This window comes from Odontesthes bonariensis, chromosome 19, assembly GCF_027942865.1.
Source record: "Odontesthes bonariensis isolate fOdoBon6 chromosome 19, fOdoBon6.hap1, whole genome shotgun sequence".
In the NCBI taxonomy this organism is placed as follows: domain Eukaryota; kingdom Metazoa; phylum Chordata; class Actinopteri; order Atheriniformes; family Atherinopsidae; genus Odontesthes; species Odontesthes bonariensis.
Window position 1 is genome coordinate 11,224,132 of NC_134524.1, and position 17,666 is coordinate 11,241,797.

Consider the following 17,666-nt stretch of genomic DNA (forward strand, 5'->3'; position numbering starts at 1 on the left):
TTCAGAAGATTCCCTTTCGTTACCAGACACACACTCGCACACAGATAAGCACTTTAGAGCATTGAGGGGTTCAGCAACCTGACAGATAACTGTTTGTCATGTGGACTGAAGAAGCAGGGGATGAACTGCTGCTGCGCCTTAATAATGAGGGACAGTAATACAAAAACCAGATGACAACACAGGTCCTTTTTACATTATGGTTACATATTAACAGCACAACAAAAAAAAACCTCTGGGGTTGTGTTTCTATATCCTTTGCCAGCTCTGAGGCGGTTCAACTGCGACCCTTGTATCACACTTCTACCCTCATATAGCACACCCATGTGCGACCAAGGCATATTAGTCCAAGTTTGAAAGTTAAATGTGAAAAAGGCTACAGAAATCTACAAAGTAATGAAGGGAGAAAAGATGGATCCAGACAGCAGAGACTTGTAAAGCAGAGGAGAAAGCTTCATCTTGATAGGTAATGTTAGACTGCTGGACAAAGGATGAGCTCATAACTGGGAAAAACGCTAATTCCCGTGATGTGGAACTAGCTCTGTGGCCACACTTACTCTGTTTCTCAGAGTGGGCCACAAAAATTACTCTTGACCTTGACAGCTTTCAGACGGATCAGGAAAACCAGAATAAATCAAGATGCAGATGGATTGTCTACAGAAATATCTTTTCCTGATAAACTGATTTACGGTTACTGCTGATGCGCATCTCCAGACACAGATGATTAAGAAAATCATTCCTGCACTGAGGTCCTATTTGCACCCCTTCAACAATTATTAAACTCTGAAGAAGGAATCTATACAAACTCTCATTATGTAACCAAGAAGAAAAGAACCATCCATCACCTGATAGCTCAGACTGAAAGGGGAACAACATCTCAGAAATCTGTGCTGAGCGTTAACAGCAAATCCATTTGTAGCACACAAACAAGAGCACATTCAACAAGTTCTAGAAGTCTGACATGTATCATATATTGGAAAAAACATGAAATAAAGATAAAGATATGAAATTAAAACAGAGATGGATGCGAAACAGTGAGGGAAATCTGCATTTCACTCACATCTTGTTTGTAAACCTGTTTTAATTAATAACAGTGTCGAACTAAATTAGCTGTCATTGTTGACTTGGTGGACAGATGGACTGTGGGACTGTTAGCTGCTCTGCCACCAAACGCAGAGAGGCATCACCATCAGCCTGCACAATATCAAAAGGTCATTCTGACAGCAACCCTCAGAGCAGATGAAACACTGCTGCTAAAGCGTGCGAACACAAGCTGCCGCTCCCTGACAGCAGGGTCATCCAAAAGGCAAACTCACGAGACACTTTGAAGGGGAAAGATGGCTACACTTCCAAATTTTAGGCAAAAACAGAGAAGGAACTTGTTCAATCCAAGTAACCGTTTTGACAGAAACATTAAAAACACAAAAGTATATTCCCACTTACCTTAAATCCACCACACACTGAGCAGATGTTCACAATGGTTTTCGAGGTGTGAGGGAGATGTTCTGCAGATGTGAGGGAGCTGCAGGTATGAAAGGAGTCACTAGAGGGCACCACCTTGGTTTTTTTACTCCCCTCTGAAAGGCCTCGTAAGTTTTCACTGATTGACTGTCTCTCAGAAGCCTCTGGGTGACCCTCAGAGGTTGTTGCTCTGCTCTTACCCCCTTTTTCTGGCTCTAAAGTGAGGCCTGAGGGGGCAAGAGAGTCTTTAGTTGAGGTGGAGGGCTCATTGTCTTTGTCACCCCGACATACTTCCTGTAGCAGATTCCTGGGAGAGTCATAAAGATATCGAAGTGATGTCGGCACTTGGTAGTCATGCCCTGAACCACTGGAGCAAGTGCATGGGCTCAGGTCTTGAGCCAAGTGGGGAGGCAAGCTGAAAACAGACCCAAAGTCCTCTCCGGGAGCTATATCTAAGCTGCCCGTGTATGAAGAGAAGCTGCCCGAGTACGAGGAATGGCTGCCAGTAGCGATGCCACTGTCAGATGAACTCTGACGGCCGATTTCCTGAAGCTGCCGGGAGGTCTTAGCTGCAAGTCGGTTTCCACTTCCCTCGCTGGCAGAAAGCTTCTCTACAATGTGTAGCGTCACTTTACCGCCTGCTTGGCTGCCGTTTCCAGGTGTGTTGGAGGCAGCTTCGGTCCAAATGGCCGACCGGCTGCCAATGCTGCAGTCTGATTGGCTTGTGTCTGAAGTGTCTGAAGAACCGGATATGCTGCGGTCGTCTCCCCCAGCGGACGGGCAGTATGTGGACGAGGCTGCCAAAAGCAGAAAATGATCACGTTTAATGAGTTTAATCACCAAAAAGGTTTGCTTTCAGCCATAATGCCTATTAGAGCATCAACAATAGAGCCACTTTTCTTCTTGAGATTTATCACGTCTGGGTAAGAAGAGACCTCACTGCCGTTACTGTTCATCCCACATCGAGTGAGACCACATTAGATAAGAACTGTATATTTTCCTACCTGTACTGCTTCCATGAGAGAGCATGCTCAGTCTCTTCTCCAGCTCCTGGGCTTCATGGTTCAGCTTCTCCTCTGAATTCTGCTTGGAAGTGAGTTCTGCAAGAGAGAACATCTGAAACATAACTACACATAGAGAATAATGATCACAAAAAGTCCACATACTGAGCCTTGCTACTGATAGTGAGATATGCTGCCAAACACATCCAGCTACTCCAGAGAAACAAAAGGCACTGTAAAGCAGCATGGGTTTCACACATCCTTCTGTGGCATCTGGCAAACAGCGGGAGCCGCGAGGTGTAAGCAAACACCGCTGGCAGACCGGGCCATTGGACGGGCAGAGAAAAGGGTCACACTTTGTATTTATGCAACATTACAGGGTTTATTAATAGCGCTGCCACGTGGCTCAGTTGGTACGCGCTCTGCTGCTGGTGGCTAAATATTCTCAGAGCTGTGCAAGGATCTAATGTACCTTCGACCATCAAGGTCAACTCCAACGCTGAATCGATTTTTTTGTGTGCGTGTTTTTTTTCCTTTTTCATGCGTCCGATACGGCAACAGGAACGTGGTAAATGTGCCAGAAACAAATGCAAATGGATTAAGATAACACCCCACATCTAGACTATCGACTTTTACTTCATAGCGATGTCCTCAAATTAGCAAAAAAGACACGTATAGAAAAAAAAACAGACACAAGCAGGGAGTCTTTTTTTTTTTTTAAAGAAATGAAGAACACAGGTGCACTGACTGAATCTTTTCAGTCTGTTTCTCCACATGGTGACTGTTAACTGATCTCCAAATGGCATAAAGTTAAAGATAAAACACTAATAACATTTAAAGCAAGATGAGAATATTATAATGTGGGGGAGGGGGAGTGATAATAGTGATCTAAAACACACTTCAAAAATCAACAATGAACTACCTCGGTAAACACAAGCTGAGGGTTAAACTGTAAAGGCTGAGTTATACTTCTTTTAACTGCCCTTGCGCTTGCGTCTTGCTCGTATGTTAATGGCTCGAGACGTTTATACTTCATTTTGCTTTTCCGGCGCTTGCGTGTGCTGCGTGGCGATTCACCGCCAGGACAGTAGGTGGAGTAGCGGGTTTTTTCAATGACAAGCCTACTACGATGAAAGGAAATTCACCGCCAGGACCTCTTCGACTGAATTCATGCTTCTTCTTCTTCTTCTTGTAAATAGCCGGTATTTTGTCAGATTTTCAACACCTTGGGGGTCTAAACGACTACTTTCTCGCCTGAAAATGTTTCAAATGTTGCTAAAGTTATATATTTACAGAGTTTATACTTTAAGGGAAATCAGCTTTTCAGGCTGGCTGATTTGGGCTCGGGCAGGAGTGAAGTGCACTGTGTGTAAACGCTCTGCATACTGTCAGATCGATGAGTATGCCGTTTTCAAGTATTAGGCGGTTTCGAACACAGCCAGTGGCTTGTGCTTGCGTCTTGCGTAAAGTTTAGAAAATTGAGGTGACACACGCAAGCACGCAAGGGGGGGCTTGCAACCGCGCAAGGGCTTGCGTTGCGTCTTGCGTCTTGCTTTGCGTCTTGCGTCTTGCTTTGCGTCTTGCGTTACCGACTATAAACCAGGCTTAAGCCTCACAGTCCTCACCTCAACAACAGCAAACTATTCTGGAAGCTTTCTTAAATAAAATATGAATGAAAAATTATTTTCTTTTCCAAAGTTGTTTGGAAGTCAGCTTTTTGCTTCATCGCGTTGACAGAAATTTGACCAAAACATTTGCCCGCTACATCCTCTACATGAACATCACTTATTGTGTGACTGCTGGTCGTAGCAGAGGTCATCTCCACTGGAGAACTGCTTTTTAAGTGCAGAGTGTCAGGTCCTTTGAGTCAAACCGTAGATTTGACAGTCATGTACCAACTTTGCCGTAATGCAGCTTTCAGGGAAAAAAAGATTTTTTCACAATGTGACGCGGCCGCACACCCGCAGCCACTTAGGGGCCACGTTTGCTTGACTGACAGACGTTCCAGCCACTAAGAGCGAGTGATATTTTTATAGTTCGCACATCCCAACTAAGCTCCATTCAGGCCTCCTCCCATCTGACCAAGTTTGGATTTTTTGGCTCAAGGAGCTGGCAGAGGTAGCAGTGAGCTGTAAACAGGCTTCAGATATGTCCCCACCACATTTTTCTCATGTATGTGGTTATGACATAAGCAATCAAAACTATTAAGCCTCCAACAACAACAGACAAATAATGGAAAAGAAAACGTTTCCGGCAGTTCACCACAGAATAAATCGGAAAAAGTGTTCTTTCAAAATGTCAAATCTCAGTTTTATCATCTTTGTTTTAACAGGTGCAATTTTTATTGGAAACTTTATGTCCGTTTTCGTGTCACCCGAGCGCCTGCTTTTACATTTTCACATGTAACATAGAAAACAAGGCAATGAGAGGTGGAGACGACAACAACATGAAACCAGGGTGACAAATGAGCCCAGGAGCATAACAGCAGTTCATCACAACAGCGGACAACAAGCATCCCATGAGGTGAACCCAGCGTGAAAACAAGATGTAGAATTGTGGGCTGAAGGAAGACGGATTAAAACAAAAAAAGAAAAATTAGAAAAGGGGGAGAGGGGAGTTGAACGCTGGATGACTGAGCATGATCGGGGAGGCAGCAGTGGAATCCCGAGGATGATGTTACACACATGCCCCGGGTGATTAGGAGGCTTTGGCTGCTCTGCTTGTGTGAACTGTGACTTTGAGCCCACCCCCTTCTCTCACATCCACCCGGCTATTTATTCTACTACACACTACAATAACAGGAATATGAGCTCAATCTGGGATTGGGCGGCAAGATGTGTGAAAACCAGAACATCTATGAGCCTCTACAGCTGTGCGCCCTACTTTTTCCTGTTCGGTCGCATGCTGGGTGAGAGTTTTAGTTTTCTTCTTCATTAAGTGCAAGTGGGAAAAACCAAAGTAAAGATTATGTTAATAACTTCAGTAAGAAGCATGAGGCCAACGATGAGGTGTATCCTGACTCGAGAGAACGACAGTTTTGCAGAAGGTGTGTTTTTCCATGTGACAGCTCATGTTCTCAAACCTGCTTTTATACATTTCTGGGCCCTACTTGGCAGCAAAAATGAGTTGCAAGCACCAGACTGACATAAAAATCACGTTCAAACATCATTATTTCAACTTATAAATGGCTAACGTGTTTGCAAATAAGTGCCCAGAGCTAAGTGATGCCTAGACAAGGCTGTCACTTATAAATCAAGAGTTCAGATCAGACCAGACGGGGCCAAAACTGATATTTTTCACAAGCAATAACATGTCCAATTGTTTTCATGACTACATATAAAACTGGTCAGGCTATGAACTACTCGAGTGCAACAATTTAAATTTCTAAATATTGTGATTCCCATCATGAAATAAAAAAAGATGCCAAACTTTCTCTGGTTTGACTTCTGATTAACTGCTGTTGATAACTCATTTCAACAACACTACCTCTTCACTTTACGTAAACCACAATTGGATTTGTTGCAGTATTTACACAATAATTATTATTGATGTTTAAGGTGACCCTAAGCCTTGTATTTACCTCGGTACGTTTCAGTCATGGGTCAGGACCTATAACTGAAGTATAAATTGCTTTACAGGATTACTGAATTACATGAAAAACAGCTGTCAGTCGTAATTTAGTCAGATCAAAGTATATTCATCCACAGAGGGATCCTACGAGCACCAGGGAGGAGTGGAGCTTCCATTAAATGTTGGCTGAAGTGTTGACATTTGACAGGAGTGCGGACTTCTCAGAGAGATCTGACTGAACCTTTCCCGTCCATCTCCCTCCCCCCCTACATTCAACAATATTCCAGTCCTTTCCAGCTAAGCCATATTGAAACACCTCGGGTACTGACCTGGCAAAACAGGCCGCAGTCCAAATGGGCCTCTGGTGGGGGAGATGCCTCTGACGATGCAGTCGAACAGAAAGCTGATCTGCTCGCTCTCTGCAGATGCAAGCAGAAAAACACCAGCCCCTGTAGAAAATAAAACTGTATTAGTGTCCGACAACTTTCTGTTGGACCGAAGTTTGCACCACAAGATCAGACATGCGGTAATTATATTATCAATTCACGTTATCAAATAATCACTTGGTGCTTAATAGCTATTCCAGTCCAAAAGGTAATAAGATGTTCATTGCAGCGTTGTGTAGCTCAAGAACCGTGAGAACGACCTGTTTGAGCAGCAATCCTAAACCCAAACTAATTCCACATTATTAAGCTCATCATCTCAATCAGAGACGAGATCTCACAACTGAGTTTTTTCCTGATATTTTCCTTAAAAAAACAAAACGAAACTAACAAGAAAAGTCCATCGTTGTCTAGTAATGCCAGCAGCTCGGTGTGCCTGCACTGGAAAGAGCAGTGCTTTGGGCTAAGCACCAACATCAGTGTTTAACGTGCTCAGGAGGTAACACCATCTTATCCCAGCATCTTAAAGCACCAAGCCAATACCTCAGCTGAGGCTGAAGGGATTCACCTGGGGCAACAACCTGTTGTAAGACTGTTGTTTTGTCCCGAATGGAACCGATTAAGTAATGACCTTTGGCTCATACCAGAAAGCTTCTCATTCGGGGAATCATGACAGTACCTACAGCCTACAGGGAAGATAGATGTGTACCTAAATTCACTGCAATTTTCACTTCTGGGTTTGTTGGCAAAACAAAAACAAAAAAAAAAAAAAAAAAAAAAAAAAAAAAGAGGACTTTAACTGTGGCCCATTCAGACGAAACGTTAACCTTCCATACTGTAGCTCTGCTTTGCTAAAATTCAGATTTTAAAAACCTCACCTTCACCTTCACTCATCCCCCGAGTTAAAAAAAAAAGTTAATAAATAAATAAATGGACAGAAAACAATAAAGGCTACAGGACATGTTGTCAGTCTGGGACAAACCACAAGGAAAACGGTCCAAATCTGTCAGGGATGACGAGCCGCAATCTGCAGGGCAGCTGAAGTTTGTCCAAAGAAATATTGTATTTGTCATTAAGTGCTTCTTTTCAGCCAAAATAAAACTACTAATAATGTTGCTAAAGAGCTCTGAAAAGTCACAAAATCCAGCAACTGAATCTTTTTGTATCAATTTTAAAATGATGCTACGTACGGAGGTTTAATATTCTATTGAAAACTTCTCATTCAACAAATCTACGATAAAATAATAAGTAAATACAACGAAATGAACAAAGTTTTCTCCGCTAACTCGTTCCCGAGAAGAGGATGGAAGTGAAGAGACAAGACGTACACGCATACAATGCCAAAATAATACTCACAGGGACAATTGTGAGTGAGTCCTTGAGTGCAGTTAGTAGGTGTAGTAGAAGTAGCGCAGTGCAGTCTATGGTAGGTGCAGAAAGTGACCCGTGCAAGGGGATTACCTGTGCAGATATATCTGCTACAGACAAAGCACTGTAATCCTGCTGCTGAAAGCACACATTGCCATTTAATTTGGTGCCTCAAAGAAGAGTGTAAAGGTCAGAGGTCTTGCTCTCCAGACGTCTTTTGACCTTCCCCTGACAATACAGCTGCTTGTCCATTACAAGGCGTCAACAATAAAAGGTCGCGGTGTCACCCTGTTCCCTAAGACCACCCATGCAAACCACATTCCCAACAACGCCTGGCTGTGAGTGGGGTCAACGGTCAGACGTCACACGCTGAAACGCGCAGATGTCTGCGATGGTCAACACTGAAGATGCACGGGCTGCATGATGTCATAAAGATGCGTCTCGATCAGAGAAGATCACAACTACTGATGGAATCATGCCACCTCGATTTTCCAGAGCTTTGACTGCAGAGAAAAGAACTGCAGGTCCAAATGCTAGAGTACCAAGAGATGGATAAAGCTATAACAAGGAGGCAAAACAAAGAACAGGTGGCCGAGCTGGTTTGGTTTACATCAGTCTGGGTAGAACTGAAAAAAAAAGCAATTTATATGGATCATTTTGGTCTCTGCAGCAAGAAGTGATGAAACCCAGACTCCATCCAAAGTAATACAACTAATTAAATCAGGTTCATGAGTCAAGTGTAAATCAGCTTGATACTTAACCGGCACTGAAGAGCCAGGCTTGAATGATTAGTTTACAGCAGCAAAGTCATCCGAGCAGCCAAGAGGTTTTTTATTTTTTTTTATTTTGGCAAACTGTGCTCGTCTTTCCATTTCAAAGATGTGTATTTCATTCACTGAAGAGAGGCCATCACTGATTCTACAGATAAAATACTCTCTCCAATCTAGACTGCACTCTCAGTTGTGAAATAAGAAAATCCTTCATCATTATCTTTAGTAAGAACACTAAAGGAACCGAGTACGGATCAGTCATCGTCAACATGTTTTAAACAATATCAAATCATTTTTTGACCACTTGGATTTGGAAGATCGTGTGGGAAATATTTCATCTGCATTTATTCCTGTATGAAATGACTAATAAAATACATGAAAACCCTGCAGTTCATTTCAGTTTCCTTAGACCTCTGCAGTCTGTCAGTAAAAAAACTTTCAAATTGTCATTTGATCCATTATTAATAAAGAAATACTGTCCATTGTTAGACGAGAGCAACACCTCTTCCTCTGACACACGTGTGCACACCCTTCAACGCACACATAGATGCACCTTAACAGGCGCACCATCTTCTTATTTTCTGAACGAAAGTAAAAGTGATGCTTGACCTCCTTTACATCCTGTGGAAAGCATGTGACTTTCACACTCCAATGTCCCTGACAATCACCTCAGTTCTGTGCGCGTCCCCTTCAGATCCTCAAACGTAGCCCCGACCATTCCAAGATGTAAACACACATCACTATTAGTGTGAGAATGGCTTTAAGGATAACTTATATTCCTTAAAAGCACGTTCGAGTGACACGTGAATTATGCATACACATCAGCCCGTTAAAAAATGTCGTAAGATCTGAAATCATCTACAATATCCATCACTCTAACCACAGCTGTCAAAAGACACACCGAAGACGCGTCTCTCCGTTTGCCCTGAAGTCTAGCAAATGCAACAATAATTTGCTAAATGACCCAAAGGGGACCTTTTCAGTGGGCCCAGATTCGTCGGCTGAGGCCAGAATGAGTTGCTGAGACGGTGAAGGGCTCGAAGGAATGAAAAGTGGAGCTTTTTCAATGGGAGTCAGCTGCAGCACAGCAATGTGAAACGCTAGTATAGCGGCTTCAGCCTCGAGCTGTTGCATTTACTGTGTGGGTTTTTTAGCATGTGATCACAGGTCCAGAAAGTTGTAGGCTGCAAGGGAGCAAACAGGAAAAGACAACGACATCATGAGCTGCTGTCATTTGTGCATTTCTGTGATCTACAATTATAAGACTGTGAGCAGCCATGAATAAAAACTGTAGTAAGACACACGCGGGGTTTAGGATGTCCACATACTTCTGAACATATATGCCTACAAGTCCTATTCTGGTATATCAGGAAAATGGGAGCAAGTAATTCTAAAGGAGCCAGTCAAACACTTCCTAAACTCTGAATTGAAGACTTATGTCAAACAAAACAAACAAAAGAAAACCAATATTCCAGTAAAAACAGCTGCGGGAGAGCTAAGTCAGAGCCCATTTGCTACCCCATAAAAGTCCCCATCATGAGCCTTTCAGAAGTGAAGCTGCAAAACAAGGATCAATAGAAAACTGGCCTCTAATGACGACATCTGCACATGCAGATGCTAAAGCTTCTGGCAACGATAGAACGCATCTGAAGGCTCTTTTTGTTGTCTCATAAAACTCCACTGGAACATCTTTCTTAATGTTTCCGCCTGAGGGAGGCCAGATGTACGAGAGGAGAAGTGACTGAGTTCAATCCGCTGATCCTCGTGTTCAGAGAGGCCACTTCTAAGCAGCAGCGTCATACAGACTCCAGCAACAAAGAAAAATTAATTGCATTCGATGACCGTAACCCCGGCGTTTAAACATCAGAAAAAAATAATTACAGAGAGTGCAGCCGCAGCTTTGCTGTGTTCTATAAGTCATGTTCATTTGGAAGCATTTGAGGAATTATTGTCAACGTCCCCAAATCATGTTACAGACCTCAAATGTAAGGCGTGGATGTACGATAAAGCCGATGAGGTTAATATGGAATATGTTGGGTTCACACTGCCTGCAAAGAAATGAAAGTCAAAGTGAAAACGCTGCTTTTTGTTTGTGTGTTTCTGTTGTAGTTATTCTTTACTTTTTATTTCCCATTCTGTTACAATTCTTTAATGATTTGTACATTAAAGAATTGTAACATGAACACGACTTTTTTCATCCAAACAGCCACAACCTTAAACACGGACCCTGCATGAACAGAGACAACATGATCGATTTCCTCTGGGTTGCTGGATCAAAACAGAATTTCTGCAGGTTCTGTTATTTCTGTCACAAGAAAAAAAAAAAAAGGTCCAGTGCATGTTCTTCTGCACACAGCATAAAAGTAAGGCAGGTGATCTGATCAGCTATCACAAAGACTTATTTTCCTCTTCCAGATGGCATTAATACATTGAATTTGGATTAGGACAAAAGTTGGACAAAAGCTGCCCTGAAACATGTTCAGAAATAAAATGAGAGCAAGCACAAATAACGGCCCCACGGGCTGCTTCAAATGTTCAGCTCTCAGGACGGTTTTAAAAGAACCATATACCAACATCAGTACATTTTGAGCTGTGCGCCACTCGTAAAAACAAAATGTATCCAAAGATTTATCCAAAAAACAGTCTGCCAAAAAGCTCCAAACTTGAGAGAAGTGACAGTTAAAACTGATTATATTCCCAATATATACAGACTTTGTTTCATCCTCCATGAGTGAGGCTTATGAACTCGGCACAGATTCTTATAAAAAGGCCCCGCATACACTCCGGCAGTAACGGGAAAAACAGCGAACTCATCAAACGTTTATGCGGTCCAGCATATGCAGGAAAAACACAAAAAGCACCAAAAAAGATTCAAAACAAACAGAGTAGCAGTACACTGGTGGTACTCAGTAGTTCACTGTAGAGGCAAACCCCCCCATGGCATGCATCAGATACGCTGGTATAAACTATGTTAGATCTGAGAGGAGGTGGAGACTCAAATCCAATATAACTCCAAGGAGAAGATCTTGAAATTTTCACTCACCACACCTTCAAAGCCAGGCCCCGGAATCAAGTGTACGAGATCAAACATTTTATCTAAAATACAGCAGAGCTTACGTTATGTTGGCTTTTCTTTTGTTTTTTAGACTTTTATCATTTTCCCTTGTCAGCTTGTGACGCAGCAGCCTTGCCAACGTGTACAGTTTCCCCTGTGTCGCTAATGCGTCGTGTTTATTAGTCGTGGTAATACAGAGACCGACCAATAGGAATCTGATGCAATGTAGGAAGTTTTTAAAGTTGATTTCATTTCTAATATATTCAACATTTGAGTGAATTACTGATGTTTATCCCCCGACAGGTCTGCGTCCACTCTTGCCTCTTTTAAGTCCAACCTTTAGGCTTTCCCTTCACTTCTGCATTCATCTAATTGATTGATTTAATGGATGCAATCGAACTGAAGGACTTTGATAAATAACTTTCACTGCACCGAGGCTCTCGCTCCGTTTGACTTCTTTTGACAGTAAATTATGTTTTAATGCTTTTATGTTTCGTGTGAAGCACTTTGAATCATCGAGCAGTTGATCTGCACTCTATAAAATAAACTCGCCTTGACTTGCTTCGCCTTGCCCTGAGTGCCTTTAAATTATGAATCAGAAATGGCCCAGTGGAGCTTTTTAAACAAACAGGATGTAGAAATGTGGATGCACTTTCCCAAAATTCCAGATATCAAACCAACGGCTTCCTTTCATTCTGTTCCAAAGTGAAATACAGGTCCACACACTTATTACAGCTAGGCTTGGCTAGACGGCCATCTTAGTTGGATGGCCAAGCAACTCCCTTAAAAACCTCCAGTTGATCCAAAATCCTACTGCCAGAGTTCTGACTGGTACCACAAAGAGACATCAGATTTCTCCTGCGTTAGCCTCTCCACACTGGCTCCCTGTAAAATTTAGAATAGAATTTGTAATCTCTCCCATGACATATAAAACCCTTAATAGCAAAGCTCAACCTTGTCTGAAAGATCTCCGTGTTCCCAATTACAGTGCAAGAGCTCTTCGTTCCCAAAACACCAGCCTGCTTCGGTACCAAGGATTTTTTAAACTAGAATGGGTGGCAGAGCTTTTAGGCTTTTAGTTTCCAGGCACCTTTCCTGTGGAACCAGCCCCCCCAAATGCTGACAGTCTCTCTGTTTTTAAGGCTTAAAACAGACCTCATGACAAAGCGTACGTTTAATTGGTTGATCTGTATTAATGCTCCTTCAGTTTTTCTTCTTTTAATTTACTGCTCCCTGCAAATGATTTCTCGCTTTCATTATTTCTCATATTACATCTTTTTTTTTTTTTTTTTCCTCACCTGTGCTTGAAACTGCTCTACAAATAAAGGTGAACTTAGCCGAGTTAATGGAACAATTCACTGAAACTAAAGGCATACAAATGCAGACACGCATGATGAGTGATAAAACTTACAGTAACCACATCTTGTTCCTCCCTCAAAAACGAATCCATTGGGCACAGGTCCGTATCTGCGCAGGTCCGGCAGGTTCCAGTGGCCGATGACGACAGGAGGAACGTCCCGGGTGAGGGCGAGAAGGTTGTTGCACAGGTGAAGAGTTGCAGGTCCACTCTCCAACTTGGTCCCTGGTAAGACTCCAACACTGAATCTGTGAACTGAGCACACAGAGAAGTCAAAGTTGAGCTACAACGGAAACACAAAGCATGAAACTTCATTCATGACCCAGCAGCTGACAGTTAAACGATACCACACTTCTGGATCAGTAAACACGCAAAGAAAGCTTCCTTTTAAGAATTCTAACAGTGATGATGAAGGGAAATTAAGCATAAATGGCAACAATGTTTTACTGGATGAAAAAAAAAATGAAAAAACAACCCACAGAACACAGCATCCATCCATATTAATGGCTTCAGCGTGGATTTGATTTCATTCACAAATACAAAAAAAAAAAAAAAAGGTGCAACAGCTGCACACAGAATGAAATCAGCGAGCAGAGCTCTGAACAGGCTCACATCTAAATCCAAATATAATCAATCAGAGCACGTCACCAACATCTGCGAGAGTCCGAATCCTCGATGTACGATTAGAATTAAGCAAGAGCAAGTTTGTGTTTCTGCCTGCAAAACTTGTGCGTTTTCCCGCCGCGGCAGCAATAAGCCAAAAAAACAAAACAAAAAAAAAAAAAGAGATTTATGGAGGCGATGATGAGGAAATGTTGGCAGGCCGCATCACATCATCACTCCGGTTAAGAGAGATTCATACAGTGTCACACAAGGCAACAAAAGCACCGCGCAAGGTGGCTCTCTGCCCAGAACGCTGGCAGGTGACATTTCTGCAAGCTTGGATGCACTCCACTCTGTGGCATTAAGACACACACACACACACACACACACACACACACACACACACACACACACACACACACACACACACACAGACAAAACTTAACAAATAGGCAAGTCTGAGTAGAACGTATATTTTGACAAACAAATGTCAACCTGGAAAGAACAACTGCAGCACAGTTTGTCTTTAAGCGTCCTCCACACTGTCAGGTCCCCTAACACTGTCATTAGTTACATCTTCACAATTCAGCTGCCAACTGCTGAACAGTCCGGCGCTATTATTAGCTGCTATTTGTTCATCGCTCACGCAACTTATATAATAGAGCCGCGCAGCGCACATGTCAGTGAGGCTCCGCAGTGTGACCGTGATGTCAGAAATTCTTAAAGCAGGAACACAAAAACAAAACACACGAAAGCTTTAAAATAACAGGCAGGCGCGGAATACAACAAGTCGATATGATACTCGATTTACTCGAGAGGTTTTTGAGCTAAACTATTAAAGCATGACAAGTAATATTCATCTTAATGCTAATTTCTTCTTATCTGGGGGAGCTGAAGCAGAAGCACGTGTGACATGAGAGGTAAATCTTTGAGAGCTGCTTTTCTACCTTTTAAACATTTCTCAAACGTATGCTTTCATCCTTTAATACATTACAGAATAATTCCTTAGTTTTCTCAAATGCGTTTGATGTGTGCAAGCCCTCGCGTTTAACAGCCTGTGACCTGGCGTCTGTGCTGTGAAGGAGGCTTGACCGTGTGACACATGCACGCTCATTTAACCGACTGTGACCCAGAGCGGCACACGAGTTTTACCTTTAAAGCCTGAAGCGGCGCATCAACATTGTCAAGGTCTGAGTTTTCAAAGAAATCAAATCAAATTTCATGTTTCTAAGTTCTTTAGAGGCAAAGGCATAAAAAGCCTGGTTGGCATTGGGCATTCAAATGAGTAACTTAAATACATAAACTATGAGCAATTCATTTGAATGAGTTTAATGTGGAAATTAATAGCCTCGTGATTGTCACCGCCTCGTCTTTAAAACGTGAGTGGATCTCGATCATTTCCCATGGTTCACAGCCTTTGCTTCAGATGCAGCTCTGGTTGATTTAAGTGCTCTTTGCTGATCGAAAGGTCTTTAAACTCGACTATTAAAACGTTGCGAGCATGAAGAAGAAGAAGAAGCATAAAAACTGCTCCAGACGGTTAATGGAAATCAAGTTGGGCGACTACAGACGAGTGACTTTAATAAAGGAAAGAAATAAATGTGGTTTATTTTTCATATCCTGTAACGTAAAACACAAGTTTTAGAGTAATAACACTCTGTTTTAGATGAGCATTTCTTTCTCTACCTCTCTGTGAACTCTCTTACTGTCCACACACTGATGCCTCTTTCTTTTTTGCATACACACTTTCCAAGATTATCGACTGGTCAAGATGTGTGTGGACTTTTAACTCATCGTGAACCCAACCTGCGCTGCAGACTGTCAGGTTTCCAGCACTATTTGCAACAGTGATCCACTATGGTGGGCAAGGAACCACCATAAACCCAAACTTAAACCTGAAGTTTCTTTTTCTTGAATTTTTTGTGCAACATCAGTGACGTTGAAGCCTGCTCGTAGAATATGTGGCACCATTACATGGTATAAAAATGGTGAAACATCCCAGCAACAAAGCACAGACACCAAAGCACCCGCGGGCGTCCTCACCCTCTCCGAGGCTGTATCGCAGTCGGGCGTCCCACGCCTGCAGGACCTCCCTGCTGTCAAAGCCCAGTAGAGCAGCCTGATTCAGACAGAGGATGGCCAGAGTAAAAGGCACACCTTCATACCCCTGTCCAGACTCCAGGCCGCAGATCTCCTCCAAGATGACACTCGCCCTCTCCTTGTTGCCCTGAGCTTTCTCCGATTTGTCCTTAAAAACCAGCAGCACGAGGCAATCTGCAGGACAAACACAATGAGCATGACACACCACAAGGACAAATCAGGACTCATCTCTTGTGTCTTTTGGCAACTTTCGATTCAAAATTGCAGTTACAGATTTGGATTAGTTTTGGTTGAACAGTTTTACTGAGCATTACTGGAACAAGCGAACTGGTATCGTGGCCCGCTGTAGCTTCCCTCTAGGTCGCTGACACCTTAATTCCAAACAATCAGTGTCAACTGATCAAACAACACTGTGTGTGTGTGTGTGTGTGTGTGTGTGTGTGTGTGTGTGTGTGTGTGTGTGTGTGTGTGTGTGTGCGTGTGTGTGTGTGTGTGTGTGTGTGTTCGGGCCGCTCTCCTGTACACACATAACTGAGGCATGAGAGCAGACAGCTGTGACAACACTGACATGAAAGATCTGAGGAGGAGCAGGGCTCAACCTGTGGACTATGTTAAGCCGACCATACCCACATACCCAAAGAAACTTTGAAGATGTGGAGCTGAAGTGATGAATATTCCCTCTGAATCCTGTTTATTTTTCATTAAAACGCAAAGAGAAGCGGGTGATAAAGTCAAAGGGCTTTAGACGACCTTTAATTTCAGCAAGTTTAAAGCCTGCCTGCTAAATGTGACTTTTGAAATCATCTCTCAGACTCCTCAGCCCATTAACTGCAAGAGATCAAATACAGGCAAAGTGAACCTGTGAAATGACGAGCAGAAATGCTGACATACCACCTCAACACAGCATGAAAACTTTGCCTGAGAAATTCCAGATTGCGAGTGATGTGATCCATGTCAAAACTGGAGCTTCACTGAGAGAAAGCTGCTCATCTGTGTATCAAACAGATGCAAGGCAGGAAAGATCACGTGTTGCTCCCAAACTTCAGTAATAATACAGCGGAGATATGCTTTAAAAATGCTTCATAATGACCCTGGAATTTCGTATATTTTATGGTTTGTTTGTTTTCTTCCCAGCTGTGTGGCCTCACTGTCAACATGCCTGCACTCATTCTGACGCGCAACTTTTAACCAACTTCACGAACGTTTCCACTGAGAGGTTGTCCAGGTAGTGACAAACAGGCACAGCTTTAACTTGCTCATTGGACCAAACTTATTATTATTATTATATTACGGGAAAAACCAGGCCCTTTCTGGCTGAAGTTTCACACGACAGAAAAAAAAACTGGGTGACACTGGCACGTAAGACACGTCCGACATGCTGTCCTCCTCCGGTGTGGCGCAGCAAGCCTGCGCTCTGATTGTTTGTCCACGTTTGACCAGCTATTGTGGTAAGAAAGGAGCCAAACTGGCTGAGTAAACGTCGACGTCTCCTTACCTGCTACAGGCGACGGCTTGCGAAGTACGAGCCACCTAGTTTTCCACTGTGACACAGAACAAAAAACTTTCATGAGCACAGATCAAAGTGCGTGGACGTACTTGAGCGCTTTCCGCCTGCAAATAAAGACAAAGTAAGCACCTTTTTCCCATCTCGGAGTCTGGCATATCCCTCCACGACAACAGAATCCGTCATCTTCAGTCATGGTTCCTGACAGCTGCAGAGTCGCTGCCCGAATGAGGGGTCACTTTCAAAATAGCTGCGCTCCCTGCTTGTGTGGCGCAAACTCGCCCCCCAGCAAGGAAGGCGCATGGAAAATGCCATGGCCGGTGCGCGTCTGCGTGTCCGCCACCTGGGCTGCTCTAAACCACCTGCTGCTGCTGGGGAAAACTACTGAGAGACGCGAACACATCTTTAAAAACACCAGAAAAGAAGACAACATGACGATTTAGAAAAAAAGAATAAGAGTAAAGCAAGTAAAGCTTTAAAACTCCCAGTAAATAATG

At 43.0% G+C, this 17,666-nt stretch overlaps 1 protein-coding gene across 3 annotated transcripts in view; it reads right to left on the reverse strand.

Annotated features, from left to right (window-relative positions):
* The window catches only part of LOC142369097 (protein Dok-7-like), a 36,214-nt gene extending 18,756 nt beyond the window's left edge, over positions 1–17,458 (reverse strand). For all 3 annotated transcript variants that reach the window (XM_075451344.1, XM_075451342.1, XM_075451343.1), the window contains exons 1-7: positions 17,302–17,458; positions 17,161–17,206; positions 15,609–15,839; positions 13,017–13,217; positions 6,359–6,478; positions 2,463–2,558; positions 1,441–2,255 (exon numbers count right to left, since the gene is read on the reverse strand). In XM_075451344.1, the coding sequence (XP_075307459.1) occupies positions 1,441–2,255; positions 2,463–2,558; positions 6,359–6,478; positions 13,017–13,217; positions 15,609–15,839; positions 17,161–17,206; positions 17,302–17,355 (1,563 nt within the window). In that variant the 5' untranslated portion in view covers positions 17,356–17,458. The remainder of the gene's footprint in view (positions 1–1,440; positions 2,256–2,462; positions 2,559–6,358; positions 6,479–13,016; positions 13,218–15,608; positions 15,840–17,160; positions 17,207–17,301) is intronic.
* Positions 17,459–17,666: the final 208 nt, after the last annotated feature.